General features: G+C 45.7%; 1 protein-coding gene across 1 annotated transcript; it reads right to left on the reverse strand.

The window, feature by feature from the left end:
• Nucleotides 1-540: 540 nt before the first annotated feature.
• On the reverse strand, nt 541-18,650 carry MORC3 (MORC family CW-type zinc finger 3). Its single transcript, XM_017833107.1, has 17 exons — nt 18,633-18,650; nt 18,346-18,418; nt 16,824-16,956; nt 14,902-15,116; nt 13,972-14,119; nt 13,041-13,188; nt 12,822-12,953; nt 12,520-12,639; nt 12,004-12,101; nt 8,985-9,089; nt 8,765-8,887; nt 8,578-8,652; nt 7,931-7,973; nt 6,794-6,981; nt 5,591-6,440; nt 5,311-5,474; nt 541-2,505 (listed from the first exon to the last, which is right to left on the reverse strand). The coding sequence occupies exons 1-17, from the start codon at nt 18,633-18,635 to the stop codon at nt 2,352-2,354; spliced, it is 2,772 nt and encodes a 923-aa protein (XP_017688596.1). The 5' UTR covers nt 18,636-18,650; the 3' UTR covers nt 541-2,351.
• Between the last annotated feature and the right edge of the window lie 2,581 nt (nt 18,651-21,231).

Raw genomic sequence — 21,231 nt, forward strand, 5'->3', positions numbered from 1 at the left:
GGGTTTGGGGGTCCCGGGGCTCAGGGAAGTGCGTTTGGAGGTCCCGGGGCTCAGGGGAGCGGGTTTGGGGGTCCCAGGGTGTGGGGAGCAGATTTAGGGGTCCCAGGGCACAGGGGAGTGGGTTTTGGAGGTCCCGGGGCTCACAGGAGAAGATTTGGAGGTCCCAGGGCTCAGGGGAATGGGTTTTGGGGGTCCCGGGGCTCAGGGGAGCAGCAGTGGTGCCTCTGTCCCACCCCTGCCTGGCATTGTTTGGGTTCCAGAGGGGGTTGTTACCCAGGGGGGGACAAACGGGGTTTTAGCTCCAGAGGGGGCACAAAGGGGGTTGTTACCCCAGTCATGGGAGCACATCCATGGATCAACCCCGGGAACTTCCTGACATTCAGCTCAACCCACGCCTCCCCTGGGTCAGAACAGCACTGCTTTTGCCATATCCAGGCCATTCCCAGACCATTTCCATCCTGCTGTGCCCAGTCTCTGCTCATCACCAGGCTGAGCCCGTGCTCCTGCAACACCCAAAACTCCAAATCTTTCACCCAAAACGTCAGCCTTTCTGCACAGTATTTATTTATACACAAAACCAGTGCGTTTTGATCACATACAAGTTTTGATCCTGCAAACTCAGATTTATATAGTTTTATTTTTTACAAAAAATACATTTTAACAAGTAAATAAAAGCCATTTCCATTAGTCCACCCTTCTCCAAAGTGTAAATGTACATTGTAAATTTTTCCGTTTTTAAGATAGACATGTGCTGTATCTTGCCAGTTGTCTACAAGAAATTCAACCAGAGTCTGGTGAAACAGAATAAATAATGACAACGAAATGGAAAACTACACACCGAGAAATGGAAAATAGACACTTTTGAAAAGTCCTCCCTAGTTCTGGTACAGCCACCCATTCACAAACCTTTCTGCTTCCTAAAGTACAACAGTCCTGCACTGCCCTTCTTGGCCTACTTGAACAGAGATCTTAAAAGTGAAACACTGGAAAGGAACCCCCTGAACTGCAACTCCAGGGAACGTCAGCTGAGGAACTCAGGACAGGAGCAGTGCCAAGGCCAGAAATGTTGGCTTTAGGAAAAAAGACAATTCCTAGGAATTCACATCTTGAACACTTGATTTTTTTTTTCCATCTTCTTTTGATTTAGTTTTTGTATTTCAGAGCAAGAACCCTTTTTCTTGAATAGCTGTTTCATAAATCACAGGATCAGCTGGGTTGGAAGGGACCTCTCAGATCATCAAGTCCAACCCTTGATCCAACCCCGCCGTGGTTCCCAGCCCATGGCACTGATGCCACATCCAGTCTTATCTTAAAAACCTCCAGGGACGGAGAATCCACCACTTCCCTGGGCAGCCCATTCCAGTGTCTGATCACCCTCTAAAGAATCTGGGGGACAAATCCCAGCACAGAGTCCGAGGTGCACTTGCTGTCTTTGCCACCCCTTTGGTCATTGCCGATGCCTTGGGAAGAAAACCCTGGAAGTGGCTGGGAATGCTGTCCCCACTGGAACAGCCACTGCTCTCGGGACCCTTTCTTCCAGGAGGTTTGCCCAGGACCATGGAAAAATGGGAACATTTAGAGCACAGAACTCTGAAAGGGGAGATGTGGCAAAGAGGGACTCCCTTACCTCACCTATAATCCAAGCTGTCTAAACCGGTGACATTTGGATGTTTTCAGCTCTGGCTCACTCCGTAGTTCACCCCACAGAGAAGGAAACATCCCTCCTTTTCCAAGGGCTCCCACTCGACCAGTTCATCACCAGTTTTCAGGATAAAACCCTTAAGGAATCGCTCCTCTTGTGGTACTAAACCACAAATATCACCCAGATGGCAACGTTTTCACCCACTACTTACATTTCTATCCCATGAAAGCAGCAGCCAACATTGCTGGGAGCAATGGAACAATCCTGTGGGATACAACAGCTCTGCCTGGGAAGAACGTCAAGGAAGTTCTTTTTTGCATCTCTAAGATATTCCACTACTGACACTTTAGTAGAGGAAATAATCACAAGTATTAATTAATGCTCATGGAAGAGCCAAAGTGAACGAAAAAGCTTCGGTAGAAAAGTATGAAGATTCCTAATCGTATAAACATTTGCAAATTTAATTACAAATACATTTCAAAAGCAAAACCCTTAACTCAGTACATCGGGGCTGGTCAGTATGGACAACGTTCCTTCAAGAGGGAGTGAAGGGAACACCCACTGCACCTGTGGGAACATCGAAACGTGCCCAGTCTATACACTTAGAGATAAAACTGGAGATCAAAGGAACAGGCATTATATACATTTTGGAACCTCCAGGAAGGTTATGATGGAAGATCAACTCAAACTCTGCTAAACCAGGAAGATATTAAGTGCTACTGATTTCATGCATTTGTTCTACGACCTGCCCTAGGATTTCATCCACGACATCGATGTCATAATTGACTTGCTGCAGGTCCAGGTCAGGCAGCATCGTGGCCAGAAGTTGTCCAACGTTCACTCGCAGAGAGCGGAGTTTCAGGCTGGGGAGAAAGAATTCCAGAGGATTAGATGGAGTTTTGTGTTCAAGCACAGAGTTAGTTCTTTATCTGACAGAGCTGGACTGGAAAGGCTCTGGGTGTGACTCCCACAAACCAACACAAAACTGATGCACTTCAAACTGCACAGGAGTTAAGAGGTCCAGTCCAGGCAAAGTGCTTTGCCTTTTCTTTTCCTTTCTTTCCTGGATGTCCCTGCTCTCTCCTATTCCTGATCCAATTCCTTTCAAATGAGCCATCCCTTCTCTCCAACGTTTCCTTGCACCCTCAGATCCTTTATCACCTCCAGGAACCAGTTTTCACAGTGCTGTCATATCCCAACCAACTGGTGGGGAAGTTACTTCCAACTCCTGGAACATCAAACACGAGTCAGGTGGTGGAAGGAAAAATAAAAATGAAATGCTGCTGGCAGATCATTTTTCCTGGGAGTAAATCTCTTCTTGGAGATTGAAAGGGGGCTCTGGAAATTCTCCAGCTCAATCTCTTACTCCCCCTGCCAAACATTCAGAGCAGGGCTAACTCAGAGCAGGGTGCTCAGGGCCTTCTTGAGAATGTCCTGAGGTGGAGATTCCACAGTTTCCCCATGTCCTTTTTCCAGGCCTTGACTACCCTCCCTACCCTCACTGTGAAAGCTTTTTCTCTCTAATATTTCAACAGGAATTCCCTGGCTGCAGTTTGTGGCTGTTGCCTCTCATCCCATCCCTGTGCTCATGAGAAGCTTCATCCCTACGTGCTCTCACCAGGCTGCAGGAGAGAGCAACAGGATTCCCAAGAGATCCCACTCTTTGTGAGGCTCTTTCCCTCAGCTTCCCCTTCTCTCTCAGGTGCTTTGGGCCCTTCTCACCTCGGTGGCCCTTCAGCAGCCCTGCTCCTCTCTGCCAGTGTCACTGCAGGGTGCCCAGAAGTGGGCCCAGCACTCCCCGTTTGGTGTCTCAGAGCCCAGGAACAGCGAGGAATCCCTTCCCCACCTGCTGCCTGGACTCTGGCCAGCACAGCCCAGTAGGCACTGGTTTCTCCCACCACAAGAGTGCACTGCTGGCTCACATTCCACTCCCACTGCCCCAGCACCACAGGGCATCTCCTCCCAAGCTGCCTCCCTAGGAGTGGGCTCCAGCTTGTTCACAGGCACGGACTTTGCTGGTGCCTGGGTTGAATTTTCAGGTGGTTTTTTTTTCAGCCCGTTTTTCCTGTTTCTCAAGGTCCCTCAGCAGCAGCTCTGCCCTCCTGAATTCTCTCCAATTTGATGGCAGTGTGAATTTATTGAGTTCATTTTGCTCTGTCATACAGACCATTAATCCCAGAATCATCAAGGCGGGAAGAGACCTGCAGGGTCATCCAGTCCCCCCGTTCCCAGCATCACCAAATCACCCCTAATCCATGTCCCCAGGGCCACATCCAGACACCTCTGGAACACTCCCAGACACAGGGACTCCACCACCTCCTTGGGACACTTATTCCAAGGCCTGACCACTCCTGCAGGGAGAAAGTTTTTTCTGATCTCCAATCTGAACCTGCCCTGGGGCAGTTTGAGGCCATTTCCTCTCCTCCTTTCCCTCGGGACATGGCAGCAGAGCCCGACCCCCTTCCCTGCCCCCTCCTGTCAGGGAGTTGGGGAGAGCAATGAGGTCCCCCCTGAGCCTCCTTTTCTCCAGGCTGAGCCTCCTCAGCTCCCTCAGCTGCTCCTGCTGCTCCAGCCCCTTCCCCAGCTCCATTCCCTTCCTTGGACATGCTCCAGCCCCTCAATATCCTTTTGGAAGTGAGGGCTGAGAACTGGACACAGGACTTGAGGTGCGAAGGCATTAACCATTCCTGGCCTTGCTCTTGATCCACACTCTGCCCTCAGTCACTCCAAGAACTGGTTGTTCTTAATCCCTTTGACTACAATGGGGCTGCAGGTGCCTTCCAGGTGGATTTGTTCCACAGTGTTCTCTGGGAATGAGGCTACAGTGACCAGGCTGGAGCTGTGCCTGTCCTAAATATGGGCATAACAACTGCCTTTTTCCAGGCATCAGGAATGCCAACTGCCACAACCTTTTGGACAGACTGCAAGGCCAACTCTCCTTCCATGGGCCAGCTCCTTCTGATGCCTCTCATCTGGTCCTATGGAGGAATTTGTTTAAATGGTCCCTTAATTCAATCACTTCACCCCTTAGATCATCTCCTGGCTCAGGGCCCTCATCTCATCCCTGCTTCCATGCTCTGTGTCCTCTGTGTGTGTGCAGTTCCTATTTACCAAGAGCTGCCAGCTCTCTATTTGTAAGTTTAAACCCTGCTTTAGTTCAAAGCTACACTCTGGACACAATCCAATTCCACAGGACTGGCCTGCAGCAAGGAGTTCTTCCAGGAAAGTTAAATTTCAAACCCAAAGACTCTTTTCAGTCCAGTACTGTTGCTTCAATAAAGAAAAACAGACTCTACAAGTGAAGTACAATACACAGCATAAGCTAAACATCACCCTCTTCCCTGCCTCCCTTTTCTCTCCTTGGTCTGCAAGTCATGTCTAGAAATTACAGAACATTTTTGATATTTTAAGAAGTATCACTATGGCATTTCTACTGTGCCAACCCTGCTCACACAAACACACAAACCATAAGTTACAGAAACCACTTGATAAAAAAAACCATTACTGAGTTCGGAGTCACACGAGGCAGCAGGAAAGAATTCCAAACATCACATTTTATTATACAATTATCAAACATAACCTTCATCAAAACGTTTCAGATACAATAAAACAGCCCAAAAAAAAAAAATCTTCCTTGAAATATCATCTAGAAAGAACAAAACTGATACCTTTCTCCATCAGAAAAATTTACAGTCTCTTCTACATTACTGGTGGTAGAACCATTTGCATGTGCAACTGCTTGTGGAATTGAAGCTTTCAGCTGGGCGAGTTCTGCCTTGAGCTCTTCACACTGACAGGCCATTTGGTTTTTTTCCACTTCTAGTAGTTCAATCTGGCAACAAAAAAGGAAAAGAAAAATCTCTAAAGCCCATACAGCAGGTTGTGTATTAGAGCTGCTACGAAACAGGCAGTAAAGCCCAGAGATAAGGGAATGTTTTAACCACATACCTCACTTTTGTACCTGTCCCTCTCGATGCTGCACTTGTCCAGCTGCCTGAACACATTGTCCAGCTGCACGGCCATTTCCTCCACCTCACTCTTGCTCTCCCCATCAGCACATTTGCTGCACTCAGTTTTTAGGTTCTGCAGGGTATTGCACTGCTCCTGCAGCTTTGCTATTTCTCCCAAGGCCTGCTCGTAGAGAACAGTCACTTCTGCCAAGCTCCTCCCGTTGGCACTTTCCTCCTCACCCGAGGGAACTGTCTCTGTTGACTGGTGGCACATTTCCTTCTTTACATACTTATTATTCATTTCCAAAAGCCTCTCCTCCAGTGTTTCTACCTGTTTGGTCAATGCCTGGCATTTGTTTTGGTACATTTCCTTCTCTCTGTGCAACAACTGCAGCTGATTTCTCAGTTCATTTTCAGTCTCTGCAGGTGTCTCGGGAACACCATTCACCTTGTGCCGCTCGGTTTCCACCCCTGCCCCGGGAATTTCAACTGGGATTTCATCTTCCACCTCTTCCTTTTTAACCACCAGGCCTGGCAGCTCTGTCTGTGTGGCTGAGCTCAGCTGTTCGCTCCTGGGCTCTGAAGTGGTCGCCGTGCAAAGCTCTCCGACCTCGCGGGTCTCCCTCTGCTTCTCCTCTTGATCCAAATTGACGCACTCGGTTTTGACCGCGGGAACATCAGGATCCGCCGAAGGCTTTGGAGTGCTGCTCTCCTCTAAAATGATGACATCTTCATCATCATCATCATCATCACCACCACCCTCATCGTGGTGGTTGGCTGGTCTGTCACTCAGTCGGGGCGTCTTCGAGGACACGGGTGTCGAACAACTCTGCGCCCTCCGCTTGAGGCTGAGAAGGGAAACGTTGAACTGATCACTGAACCGCACAAATATTTGTTTCAAACCACGTTCGGTGTTTCTCTGAGCACGGTTAAAAACTCCATAACTACAAAGGGACGTCCCCCTGCAGGGGATTTTAAGATGTGCAAAGCCAGAGTGAATCCCTTCCCTGTAAAAACAAGTGCCCGACACCCCCACACTGAGTCACCACCTTCACACACCGGTGTGAAACAGAAGACTCAGAACTTCCAGGAACATCCCCACGCCCCCATTCCTTAAGCAGCAGAGCTTAAGGAAAACACCCTGTGGAGTGTTATTAGTTTTAGAAAGAAAGAGGAATCTACTTTGTCCAGGTGCACTAACCTGCTGTCAGCGTCTGGATGGAGGGAAGTGACTGATTTGATTAAAATAGGCAGAGATCTTCTGATGGGAGCATCTGATGATTTTGGTAAAAGCAACCTTGGAACAGCTTCCTTTCCACTCACAGCTGTGAATGTTTTGAAGTCTTTACTTGAAGAAACAGATGTTTTTAAAAATATTTCATTATTGATCTATAAGATAACATAAGTTAAGAATGAAAATAAACAGATATTAGTAGGTTCTTCAGAAAAGACTTAAGTTCTCCTAATTATACACCAACACCTAAAATTCTGACTGACATTTATGTATTACAAGGATCTCCTTGAACCCAGGCACAGGATTTTGCAGTAAGGAAGCCTAACTAGACTCCACATTGCAAATCCCAGTTTTCCCAGTTCAGAGTCCTGTGCAGAATCCCAGGCAAGAGCTTTTCCCAAGCTGTAGCTCTGCCTGAAGTCTGCCCATCATCCACAAACCACAGGACAGACATCCCTGCTAAAGAAGCTGCTCATAATTAACTCAGTTTGTCCAAAATGAACAATACTTTACTTCTAGAAATTACTTGTGTGTTTGGGGAGATGTCATGGCAGAAAAACTAACACAATGAAGTTAAAACAGCCCATGTGACATCTCTTCTCCAGAAATGAAGTGATCTTAGGTCAGCACTTCACTCTGAACGCAACCTGAGCTAAATCACATTTATGAAAATTTAATTCTGGGTTGCAATCTACACATCCTCATCACTCAACCACACTGATTTGCATCTGCATTTAAGCTGAATTTGAGTTCCTCCTTGCACAGGTGTAGCTGCTACACCCCTGTCCACCCCCTGCCCCACTTTTAAGGGCATCTTTGCTTTCATATCCCCAACACATCCCTCTCCACAAAATCCCCTTCAATAACGAGGTGCCATTTCATAAATCCAGCTATGAGTGACTGACATCATTTCTACCCTACTTGGTGAGAGGCCTTTGTCCCTCTCAAACTCCTTCCTCTTTCCAGTGCTGGATTTTCCTTCGTGGGACAGCAAAGATGGGGCATTTGGGGTTTACTCATGGTGAGTAAATCCTGTACAGCAGAACAGGATGTTAAACCAGACACTTCTCCCCAGGGCAGTTTCCAGGCAGCTTCAGGAGTTACCTGGTGGCTGTACTCCAGTCTCTTCCTCAGTTTTTCTCTGTCTCTGCACAGCAACAAGGAAAAAAAAAATAATTTAAGAGCTTAGACTTCAAACACTTTGCTCATGATAATCCCAAACCAACCCCCACATTTAAAAGCAAACACAATACTAATTATCTCAGCTAGATACAGTACAGCTCTAATTAGAGTAATGTTTACTGAATTAAATTCTTCTGCATGAACCTAGTTCTTATAGCCTGAAGTTGGCTTAACTTCAAACAAGTTCCCTCTCAGATAAAGATTTATTTAAAAAAATGGAAACCTCCCCCCCCAAACTCCCAATTCTAAGATATAAGCCAGCATTAAAATTACTCAAATCAGGATTTTTTCCCCACACACCTTAGCCAAGAATCCTCTTAAACAAAGAAACTGAGCTACTCAGCTGCTTCAACGTGGACCTTGAAAGTATCAGCTACACAGACAAGGCCTCCAACCAGCCCTCAGAGTTTGCTTCTGTAACATCCCAAATTACTCCCACACTGCTAATTCCTATGGAATTAGCATTTCCTACGGAATTCCTCAGAGCTGGACTTGAGCCCCAGTTGCTGCACCGCTCTCCTGAGCAGTTTATAGTGTTGAGACCTTGGAAGAAAGTCTCCAGAACTCACTTTTTCTTGTATGTTTTCTCGTAGGTCGGATGTATCAAATCGTCGTCTTCCGGCTCCTCGGGCACGTTACAATTCCTGAGTTAAGGAAGGGGAGGAGAAAAAAAAAAACAAACCACAACACGAAGAGCTTAACATCAGGTGATAAACCAAGAGCAGGGTGTAGGCATTCCCTGGAATGTGGCCTTACCGGAACTGCGGGTCAGGGTTCAGGGAGCAGTACCACTTCTCCGGCAAGTGCTCGATTCCGTCCGGGAGCTTCCGCCACTTCAGGCACGCGTCGCACTGCACCCACGTCTGGTCTGGCTGCTTTCTGGGAGGGAAGAAGGCAAGGCTCACCCTCAGTGAGTGTAAAACAACAACACTACCAGTGTGTAAAGCTCTTGGCTGTTGCGGTGGTTGGTACTCACTGGATCTCCTCAACTGGCGGAGCCAAGGGATATTCCTCGTTCTTCTTCCTCTTCATTTCATTCCAGTAATCGTTGAGCTTCTCTCCCAGTGCTGCTATTGTGAGTCTAAAAGGACAAGATTTTAAAAGATCACCTTAAATAAGCCAATTCCAGCACAGAAAGAACCTTTAGAAACTCCAGTGACAGAAGAATGGAGGAACACTCCAATATTTCTACTCGCACCACAGCGCAAAAACCACTCAAAAGGCTTTTTCTTGGATTTTCCATTTTTTTTTTTTGCTTTTTTCTCTTAGAAAGCTTTACAAAAGCTTTTTGCTTTTAGAAAGCTGGAGAAATTAGAAACTGTGTGAAATCATGTTTGTCAGCAAAAAAATTACTGGAAATGCATGTTGGAGAACAAAGACTGAAATCGAGAGTGTTCGATTCCGAAATGCTGATCCTGGACAGGGCACACCCTGAAGGTTCCTCACCAGTTTGGCCCCTATCAGGGAAGAAAAAAGAGCCCAAAACCATCACCCAAGGCAGCCCCTCGCCCTGGGTTTGGCTGTTTCTGTCCCTCCCTGAACTGCAGGAACAACTCTGCTCCAGGGAGATTGCAAAGCCGGGCTCAGGGCAGGGCAGGCTCAAGTGTCCCCGCTGCTCAAAGGAACAGCCCAGTCTCAGCCAGAGGCATTTGGGGCAGGATTTTGTTCCTGCTCAGGGCTCCTGGTGCAGCTCAGTGAGCACCAGAGCTGGCACAGCCAGCAGGGACAGGGGAGGGAGAACAACCAGCCCCACGGGTGAGGGGCAGGTCAAGGCTGCCCCTCGTCAGGGGGTGGAATTCACCTCCCAGGAACAAAGGGCTGAGGAACTGAGTCAGTCCCTCCCTGCCCGGCTTCTTCCAACGCCTGCACCCCCCAGGGCTGCACTGACACCAGAGTGTGTGCAGAGAACTAGGCTGGCCCAGAGGGCTGGGATCCAGATCAGCTCTGAAGCCAAGCCATGGATTTCTGGGCCGGGCAAAGGAAGCAGCACAAAGGCAGAAAGGAGCAGCCATGCAGGGATGGGATCCCATCCCTCTTGTGGGGAGGCAAGAGGTGCAAGACACCCCACAGCCACCATGAAATGACAGCATCAGGTCCATGCTTCTGTTTTGGGCTGAAAAGCTCTCCTTTGAAAGCCTGGAGCACTCCTGGCAGAAAAACCTTTGGAGAAGCCCTTGCAAGTGTGGTATCCCTGTGCCCACATGACAAGTGTGGGGGAAGATGGCTGGGGGGGGAAACCAGAGAAAAGTGGGAAGTTACATTCCCATGGAAACAGAAGGTGGAACAGTAACTGAAGTTACAGGGGGAAATGCAGTTGCTGCTTCCTGCATGGAATGTGGTCGGTACACGGGGAACACATTCCATGATGATTCCTCACACAACATAACACAGTCAATAAAATGTGGAGAGTGTATCTTGAAGAGCAAAGTGAGAGAACTGTCCACAGTCAGTGACAAAGGGATGCAGGGCTGGAGTAGCTGCAGCTCCAGCTCAGTGTACAGAGAGCATCAAGTGAGTTAAGGATGGGGAGTGAAACAGAGCAAGGTTTTAAAGGATTAACTAGGACAGGGTTGGTACCAGGCTCTGGGAGAAGCTCTGCTTATGTGAAATACAACAGAGAGGGCTTGTTCTGTTCTGCTGACTGTACTGAAGTAAGAGATAGTAGAAATGTCATAAATAAAGATAAGGTGGGCATCTGAAGGAGATAAGAAGGGCGTGAGTCAGGGCAGTTTTGCAAGCTCCAGAAACTAGGTCGGTGAACAAAGAAAGTTGAAAAGTTCAAGCGAGGAAGAAGAGAAGAAACGACCACCCAAAAATCTTGCCAGAAGACGATTCTGGAAGACTCCACCTCAACTCTGCCTATTATGAATATGATAATTAGATGTAAAAATCAAATTAATATGTATATGAAGATGTTGTAACCTCTCATGAAAACTATAAATTACCTGGCTTTTCACTGAGAACCTGGGAGCTGGTTTGTCTGGTGCTAACTGGGTAGCCCCCCAGCATTGCAAGAAATAAATACCTTTGCTGCTTAAAAGACAAAAATTCGTCTCTGAGCAGTTATTCTGTGCCATTTTTGGCATCAATTCCTCACACAACACAACACACATATTTTATTGACTATATATGGAAGAGTAAAGTGAGAGAACTGTCCACAGTCAGTGACAAAGGGATGTAGGGCTGGAGTCACTGCAGCTCCAGCTCCATGTACGGAGAGAATCAAGGGAGTTTAGGATGGGGAGAAGTTTGGGAAGACTCCATCGTAACTTCTGGGCTCTGCTGGCAGACTGAACCTGTCCTCTCCCAGAGCAACACCCACGGGGAAAGAACCCAAATCCATGTGTGCTGAAGGATTATCTCCAGCTTTAGTCAGCAAGTCAGTATCCTAAATTTCTAAATCCACATGAAAAGCAAGTGTTAGGGCACATGGGAAGAGAGTGTCTCCTCCTCTACGGGCACGTGGTCAAAGCAGCCCCAAAAGGAGCAGAGAGACAAACCTGACTGCTGGGGCAGGAAGTGACAGGAACCAGCCTGGTCAGTCCCATGAACTGCTAGGGATATGTGGAGTGGGAAAAGTTGGGAAATGAGAAAAAGGAAGGAGATAAACCCCGAGGGTCATCAAACTCGACCAATTAGTGTTAACAATAAGCAGAACCAAACCTGCTCAGTCACACTGATTGACTAATTATCAAGAAACTGCTGGAAAGCCAGGATTTTGCCACTGCTAAGGATGCAAACCTGAGGGTCTGGGATGTTTGGAAAGGGTCAGGGGAACTCTGCCAGCTGCTGAGAACACGTGCAGGGGGAAGGAGGAGCAGGGAGGAAGGAGGAGGTCCACAAGAAAAAGGGATAAAAGGAGCTGGTTGAATGTAAACCAGGTTTGCTCAGTACCCACGAGCTTTCATTCTTCCTATTTAGAGAAGAAGCAGCTTTTATCATCAACTGTTTCACAGTGAACAGCACTGTTGGACGGGAAACCCAGACAAAAATACCTGTATTCATTTGTGTAGTCGAAGTCTTGTTTGTTATGGGTTGGTTTGAGGAAGTTGCACTCAATGATCCCCACGACACCGACCCCCATGTTGTTTGCCTGCAAGAAATCAAGGTCTGTCAGGAAAACCCCCCCACATTCCAGGCCAGTACTGCAGGAGTTTGTCAGAGGTAATTATTAACTAGAGATACAATAGATAAAAAAAGAATTTTCTGGCTTATGACTCCTCTCCAAAGAGAAAATCTTGATATAAACCCTCAAATAAAAAAATCCTCTGTACTGCCCCTCTTTTTGTCCTGAGATAAGCTCAGACCAATATTTTGTGTATCAAACCCAAACATTAAATCAAGTGCATACAATTTAATACCATTTTTAACAGCTGCACACACTAAAAAAGGTGGTTTTATGAAGGACACATCGATATCCTCGTTTCCATCTGTACCCTTTGTTAAGATGAGCATTGGAGTGACAATTATTCCTCAAGATGTTAAAACATTTTGGAGCCTTGATTTCTTACCTTCAGCTGGCAGCCAACTCTTTCATAAGCTTTGATGAGCCTGTTTTTGTGGTACATCATTATTCCATAATGATCTTTGTTTCTGCAGTTAAATCCAAAAGTAATTCTTACCGTTTTGGCCTTTGACCAGATATTAAGGAAAAAAAAAAATCTGTTTAATCTCATGTAACATAACAAATAGAGTTACTCTGAGTGCTCATTCTGGGTCCTGGAACTTTAGGTTAATTCCCTCAGTATGTCTTTACCAAAAAAAATAAAAAACAAACAAAAATACCACAGTGGAAATATTAAGCAAAGGATACATTCAGAAATTTGGGCCTGTATATGTCGCGCTCAATGAAGGCCAAGCTTTTGGAAACCAGCTGTGTTTTCACTTTCTGTCCTCTCAGGATGATCTGCATGGTTGGCTTCAGGTACAAAATACTGCAGTAAGCCTACAAAACACACAGGACATTAAAATCAAAAGCATAAACCCTCCGGTTTCCAAAAATAAAGCCACTTTTAACCAATCTCATACGCACTCGCAGGGAGTAGTCGCTTTCTGGAACAATCTGGTCCAGTCTCTCTTGTTTTTTATATCCTCTTTTGCCCGTTTCATCCAAGTCTTCTGGGATTCTGATGTCATATTTGTCCTTGTCAAAGTCAAACTCTGGTTTTTCATTTTTATCTCTAAGAAATAAGATTTGAAAGACACACTAATTATAGGGGAGGGGGAAAGCTAATACGAGGTAAGATGTGGTGGTGGGTATCCCAAAGGTGCAAAGAAAAAAGGGGAATTCCTCTGATCCATAGTGGTTTTCCTCACAGATTTACTAAAAGTCACAAAGTTCACCTGTTCCTTTCTGATATCCAAGGAATACAAGTGAAGTGACAATGAATTATAACTTAACTCTAAACAGGGAACTGCCACTGCTACAGCTGTTTAAAAATATATAAAAGCATCAACATACAAGTCAAGGCCAGAAAATGCTGGAAACAATCCCCCAGAGGCAAGTGGATAAGTAAGATAAATACACACAACTATTTACTTGCTCGGATTGCTGGTTTATTTTATGATAAAACAATCAAGAAGTTTAGAAAGGTCCAGATCCCTGCAGAAGGACACTGCTGGCTCTAAGTTTTAAAATCCACTGTTATTTGCCTGTACAGTCAAGTATTTTGTGTCTGGATTTCTGCATTCATAATTTCAGAGGTCTGAGGGAACAGATTTGTAATTTATCTATTTCAACTTTCCTTCTGGCAAAAGCAACAGTACCATGGCCCTTCATGCCAGCTGGAGTCCAGTTTCCCAGTTAGTGCCCTCGGCCTTACTCCACCAAAAATCAACCCCAAATATCCAGTTATTTAATTTAATATCCAGTTATTCCACTAAAAACCAAACCCCTCTGTTTGCACCCACTGAAAGAAAATGCAAAGTAAATGAGAGATACAAGAGACCGGGCTTCATCTTACTTTCTGAGATTCCAAATGATAATCCTGGTTCCCTTTTTCCCCATGATGGCATCGAGCTCTGCCAGCAGTTTCTCCTCAGTGGAAAACAAGGAATGTGTCAAGATGGCCTTCAGGCTGTTCTTGGATTCTGCTGGGTCGCTGATCTGTCGTGGGCACTGAGTCAAGGACAGTGACTTGGAACGAATTCCAGCTTTCGGAACATCGGGAAACTTCCGCACTCGCTTCCCAGGTTCTCATTCCTGATTCCAGGAGATCAAACTCAACAGCACGATACTGTTGAGCCAGCAATTCTTTTGGGGCAGTGCTGGGGACAGCTCCTCCATGAACAAGGATTTCCTGACCCTTTATACACTTTAACTCCTCAAGCCCCTCCTGGACAGTCAATCATTTCATTGTTACAAGGCACCGACATTAATCTTCAGTTAAAGGTAACTGAGACTTCTTTTAAACAGTCTTTGAAATAGTTACAAGACATCAACATCAATCTTAGTTAAACTTCTGCTTCAACAATCTTTGATTAATTCAGCTTTCTAGAGTGCATTTCCATATCTCGTCGTGGCAGGATTCATCATCCACTCTGGTTAAAGATTAGACTCAGACTACTTTCACTTAAACCATTTTCTCTTGATTTAGCTCTCTAGAGTGTAATGGCTTCCAAAACTAATTCAAACTACAACTACACAAGTTGCTGACTTTTTAATTCTTACTTTCCGCTTTTTTTTTTAGCAGTGTTCAGGAAAGGGTTTCGAAGTGACAAAGTTTAAGCAGTCAGGATAAACTATAAGACTTTAAAGATTCTTAGGTTATAACTGGGACCATTACGCCACAACCTCTTTCATTCCACATCTCAGGAATCACATCTCCCAGTCCACAAAGCTAGACCTCCTGCAGGGATATCATCCCCACCCCCAGAACCTGCTGGAAGGATATGCTGGCTGGTGAAGGTGACGATGGGCACCATGACGTGCTCTGCCTTGGTGACCTCCAGGAAGGTCTGGGACAGGAGCCCCACGCTCATGGTGTCGCCGTTCTTGGTGAAGACGATGGCGTCCTTGCCCAGCCTCATGGAGCCCGACTTGAAGCCGTTCCCGTACAGCCCCACCGGCACCCGCCCGTTCATCACCGACTTCTCGCTGAAGCCGAAGCTGCAAACGCAGGAAAACGTGGGAAGAGTGGGAAAAATCCCTGTGGAACTTGACACCCCCAACCTGCAGGACTTGACGAATGTCCCGGTTAGAACAGCTGGGACCAGTTCATCACTGTGTGGGTGTAACCCAAAACTGTGTATTCTACAGCCTTCCATGCCATTGCCCAGAAACTGTTATCAATGAACCATTTACACCCTCTGCCCAGAGCACCCCTGACCCCTCAGGCTGTAAACTGGGTGTTAAGAGGCCTTGAGATAGGAGGGTGCTCCTGTCCTCACACCCAGGGTGGAACTCCCCGCCCTGAGGGAAGGACTGGGCATTCCTGCCTGAACTGGAGGATATATAATCTTGGGGTCTTGGGACTTTTTTAACCACTTGTAGAATCCAGAGGAAGACTGCAGACCACCACTCTCAACCAGACTGCAACCACCACTCTCAACCAGACTGCAACCACCACTCTTGCCCAGACTGCACCAGCACTCTCACCAACAGGTTTTCCCCTCTCCTTTTCCTTTGGACTCAGGGGGCCCAAGGAACACCACTCTGTTCATGCCCCAGGGTGCTGGGTTATACATTTGGGTTTTGTGGGTTAAAACCAGCTGTTTGCCTGTATAATCTGTATTTATTGTATTATTTTATTAAATCATTATTCTGAGTTATAATCTCTCTTTTGAGTTGAGTTCACTTCCCCTGCTGGTTTACCTTTAAACCAGCACAACGAATTAGGCTTAACACAACGAGTTCATCTCTGGTTTTAGGGATCAGGGACTCGTTTTAGGGATCAGGGATTCCTGTACAATTAAACAATGGACAGGGAAGAAAATCCTGGAAGTCACCCCTAAAACCACCACAGGAAAATCTGCTTCCATCTTTTAAGCATGGAACAGAAATATCATCTGCCTGGAATTAGGTGTAAGCATTCTCATGGGATTCTAATCATTAACTTCACGATAAACACTAAGAAAAGCCCCTAAACCTCTTTTTTCCCCCTCCCTCTACTTGCTAGAAAATGTTTGATCCTCAAGTTTCTCATCCGTAACTACACTTAAAATAAACCAGGAAACTGCACATGGAACATGGAATTTAGCAGGCTGTTAATGATGGCACCTAACCCAAAAATAACTGTTTGAATCCAAGCTTGCTCAAGTTGAAATCTGCAGGCAGAGCAATCTTGTAAAGGATTTATATTTCTCCCTAAAGGAGAAGTTGGACAGAAACCTCTTTATTAACTGTAGAAATAAAAGATCAGTCCAAACCCTACAGAATATTTAAAGATAAATAGACAAGTCACATTATCATTCATTAAATTATCCACAAGACCTTCTGTCATTAATATTCCAAAGGGGCTTGAGCTGAATCTCCCTTTTTTCTTGTTTGCTAAACAAAAGTAAAGATAATAATAGTATTAATAATTCTCTTTATCTCCACTAATGGGCCCTACAGAGAGGTTGCACAGTGTGTGGGAAGTTAAAGGGGAAGGCTGAGAGAAAGGATCAAAGGAAATTAGGAGATCAAAGTTCTGTGACAAAGTTGTGTGGAAGTTTCTGCAGCATTTGTAGGCTCTGGAGTCTCACTTGGATAATCACTGCCCCTCAGAAATGTTGAGTTTCTGACCCAAAGGAGTGAGTTACATCTGAGAAAAAGGAATAAGCTGATCACTAACAGAACTAGGAGCTGGGATTCCTACAGAAAGGGGTTCTCCACCTTAGCATTTTGTGCAGCTTGTCCGAGTTCATCCCGTTCCCATTGTCAGTGAATGTCAGGCAGATGTTGTCGTTGATGACTGTCTTGTCAATCCAGATCTGCTTTGCATTTACATCAGGGTCATAGGCATTATCTGCAGGAAAAGGAGGGAAAAAAGGCTGGGGTACTAGAGGTAAAAATTAAACAGTCTGAGTGTGAACACATTTTGAAGTGCTTCAGCTGTCAGTGTTCTAGATTTACTTAAATCAAAATGTTACAGTGAAGCAGCTGCATCCAAACCTGGTGAACCCCACCCAAAACCCAACACACAATTCCACAGAGATTACAGATGGTTATAAATTATGCAATTATAAAATGTATTTTTATTATATAATATTTATTATATATTGTTACAAGTTATTATTATTATACACAGGAACACAGAAGCAAAAAAATGTAGGTGGAGGCTCAGCCGTGAGAATCGAAAACGAAACCAAGGCAAGTTTCTACTTCCATTTGCTGCCTCCAGAGCAGCTGGTGCAACATTTACTTTCTCCCAGCCATGGGGTGGCTCTCCCAGAGGGAATTACAAAGTGCTTCAGACTCAATTTTCTATTGACAGGATGGGAAAGAGCTGCCAGGAGCGAGCCAGGAACCGGGGCTGCACAAACCTTCCCTGGCAGCAAAGCAGCTCCAAATCTCACCTGCCCTGACACCACTTCCTGGCATTTCCCTTCCCCTCATCCTGGAATTCCTGAGGGGGGAGAGCACAGGCAGAAGGAGGGGTGGGATGTGGTGGCACAGCTGCCTCACTGCCTGTTTTGCAGGTTCAGCTGAGGGTTAATAAATAAATAAATAAATAAACAAACAGCTCAAGCCCATAAAAAGGAATCACAGCTTGGGAGGGTCCTTCCCACAAACATTAAGTACCAATTGTATCCACAGTGAAAAACTTCATAGAATATATTTCAGCCTCAACAAAAGGGGACATTTCAGGTACAACTGTCAGTTTGGAAGCATTTGGGGTGTTAAAAAAACTGAAATGACTTAACATATTGTTACCCCCAAAACAGCCACTCCTTTCCAAGGCCACGTGGTTCTGGTTTCCTCCTCTGTGGCAGCTCTGGCCTTATCTGGGTAAAAAAACTCCCATTTTCTTTTGTTAGGTTAATTTTCTCGAAAAGGGAAGGGAAGGAATGTGTGACCAGAGGAGTTGCTCCCCTTGGCAGCAGCAAACTACTCAATAAACTTGGCAACTCCTCCCAAGCCACACCTTTATTTTGAGGAACCAGTTAAATAAGTCTGCTGCTCATTCCCTACCTGTGGAAAAGAGGAACACTGAAGGTATCCAGGTAACTGCTACTCAAAATCAAAGGCAATTAGATCACCAACACAGGAAAGAAAAAAGGTAACCTGAGTGTGCCAAAAAAATAAGGTGCAAGATTCTGAGTGGTGACAGGATCGACTTCTTCCCCTCCCTACCTGAAGGAAAAAGGTTTTATGACAAGAAAAATAAAATATTTCAAGCTCTTGGTCCACATACCTATGAGCTCTGCAACTGCACTGAAGGGCCAGGTGTGACTGGTGGAGTTGGTGTGCAAGAACTTGGGGCAAAGCTGAAAGAAACCACAAACAAGGGCATCAGTTTGTGCTCCCCAACCACACCGAGCCAGAAAGCAGGTTAAATAAAGGAACCCTAAATGAAGCTGTTTTGTGCAACACTACAAAAGGCTGTAATTTAATTTACTTTTTTGGATATTGGTGTATTAATATCTTTTCAAGGGACTGTTCATACAGCTCCTGGAGGTGACATTCAGCACAGTCTCACACCATCCTCTGAGAATGGGTTACGTTGTCATCCTATCCAAGTCTCTTTATCTTTTTAAAAATAACTATTGCTCTATAGTGATGCCAGGGGTTACAGAAAACACCAAAGCCTCAGCACCACACTCTCCCAGGTGTTAAAAACTCATTTCTTAAGTCAGGATTATTAAAACTTGATCTGAACAACGAGCAGCACCCAACACCCTCCATGATTTACTGTCCCTGTCACGGCTCCCTTTGCCCACCGTGACCAAACCCACCTCTCAGACCCTCCTTCAGCACTTTGATCTCATACATTTTACCCTCATTTATGATCAGGAGCAACCAAAGGCACAGCCACGACTAGAACTGGATGAGAAGATACAAATTAAGTACCCATTTATGGGATGTATCTTACAGATTTCAGTGACTAAAGCACCCCCAAGTAACTCAGGAAAGCTCAGATTTACACATATTCCCCTAGACCTAAAGACTAGGAAAACCAGAACTAAATATCCATGGAAGTTAAGGACTTGTCCATGGAGTGTTTGGAGCAATTGTAACTGCTGCAACCAGTGGCTGTGTTTGCATTATCTCTGAGGAAAGTGCAGTTACACTTTGACAAGGCCTTTAACACAAACACAAGGATTTGCTTAAGCCCCACTGCCTGTTGATGGCAGGAAAAGCAGCATCACTAACACACCCCACTGAAAACAGTCCTTGTACCACCGAGTTACATAAAACCAGAATATAATCCACGTTATTACAGATATAAAATCAGAAAGATTATTTTAAAGTGCTGTGTACAGATCCGTAATTCATAATTTTTACAGAACTACTCACCGACAACCACTTCTCTGTAGCTAACAAAGTCTAAATAAAACAAGTAAAAATAAATAAAGTCTAAATAAAAGCAAGACCGCTTCAAACCTCCAAGTTCATTTACCAGGGAAAAGGAATAATGCTAAAAGCAAATTCCAGAGCAGGTTCCAGAGCAGGAGGAGGGGGAGAGCAGCCCTAGTTTTCAGATCAACATAAACTGCCAAGAAGTGTCACCCCGATCCCGAGGTCACAGGAGCACATGACACACTTCCAACTGCAACTTAATCCCTGCATTTCTCCACAGGAGCCAGAGCACAAGTGAGAACAGACAGCACGTTCTTCCCCAGCCATCTGTGCTTTCAAACTCCAGTTTTACAAAACCTGCTCCGCTGAGCCCCAACAGAGACTTGCAAAACAAAAATTCATGTCAGCTGTTAATGGAAACCTCACATTTCAAAGGATCTTTGGAGTTCTTCCTCTGCCATTTCAGTGGATCCCAAGATCCCTGTGTTTATTCCCTGGTGGTATTTGCTCTTCTCTTTTATAAACTTCACGATTAAAATACACAAGAAACATGGTGGGTTTTTTTTTTTTGCCTGAAATCCCTCCTTGTCAAAACAAACCCACGGACACTGGAAAAACCCCAACCCACCACAGGGACACACATCCAGGCATTTGGCAACTGCTGAAATCCTGGAAAACCCCAACCACACAGGAGGCAGACCGGGAATGTTGGGTTTACTGCAGCATCAGAACCTCAGCAATATGGACTTGGAAAGAAAGTCCCGGCTGTGGTTTTGCCAGAGGCACAAACCCACACTTGGGAATGTCACAGGATCACTGAGGCTGGAAAATCCCTCCAGGATCATGGAGTGCACCCTGTGCCTGATGCCCACCTTGTCCCCCAGCCCAGAGCACTGAGTGCCACGGCCAGGCCTTCCTGGGACACCTCCAGGGCTGGGCACTCCAAACCTCCCTGGGCAGCCCCTGCCAAGGCCTGACCACCCTTTCCAGCAAGAAATTCTTCCTAAAAAGGAAGAACCATTTCCCCTGACCATGAGACAGCACCCAGGAAGGACAGAAAGAACCTCAGTGTCACCAGCACTGACATCATCACCAAGAAGTCCCTTTTTCCCCAGGGAAGCAAATCCTACACGTGCACAGAAAGCATCTCATTCCACCCCCTGCCATGGGCAGGGACACCTTCCACTAGCCCAGGTTGCTCCAAACCCCACCCAGCCTGGCCTTGAGCAGGTCAGGCACAGAAACAAGGGCACAAAGCAACACCAGATTTAAAAAATGTAGCCCAGTGGTTTGAGGCCATTATTTTTGCAGTTTTCAGAGCACACCCAGCTGTCAGCAACCACTCCCTAATTCCTGATGAACTCCCCAGGAAATATTTCAGTCCATTTGGCCCCTTCCACTTCATTCATCAATGCACCACTTTAGCTCATGAATAATTGAGGTTCAGTAACAGTTTGTCCCCTGGTGAAAAGTCACTTTGACAACCCAGTTGCTTTGCCCACTGAGGCAATACACTTTGTTACTAATTGTGTTTTGTTTAGTAATTTCAGTTCTTTCTCCCGAGACCCAGCGCAGCCAAATTCCTTCTGGAGATGAAACCAAACCTCCTCCTCCTTCAAACTGTGCATATTTTAAAGACAAAACTGCCCTGACAGGAGCAGCTCATACAAGTAGAACCAGCAGATATTTAAGAATAAACAGGTTATCTCTCCAGAATGACAATCTCAGGATCACAGAGGTTGGAAAAGCCCTCTCAGCCCATCAAATCCCCCCTGTGCCC

Source organism: Lepidothrix coronata, unplaced genomic scaffold, assembly GCF_001604755.1.
Source record: "Lepidothrix coronata isolate B3197 unplaced genomic scaffold, Lepidothrix_coronata-1.0 Scaffold211, whole genome shotgun sequence".
Taxonomy (NCBI): domain Eukaryota; kingdom Metazoa; phylum Chordata; class Aves; order Passeriformes; family Pipridae; genus Lepidothrix; species Lepidothrix coronata.

Bases quoted from the DNA above. Each gene is read 5' to 3' on its own strand.
- MORC3 (XM_017833107.1), bottom strand. The intron at 9,090-12,003 runs GTATTTTTGTCT...TTGTCCTTTTAG, and splicing joins GACTACACAAATGAATACAG to ACTCACAATAGCAGCACTGG. The intron at 6,982-7,930 runs GTAACTCCTGAA...GTTATCTTATAG, and splicing joins GACTGGAGTACAGCCACCAG to ATCAATAATGAAATATTTTT.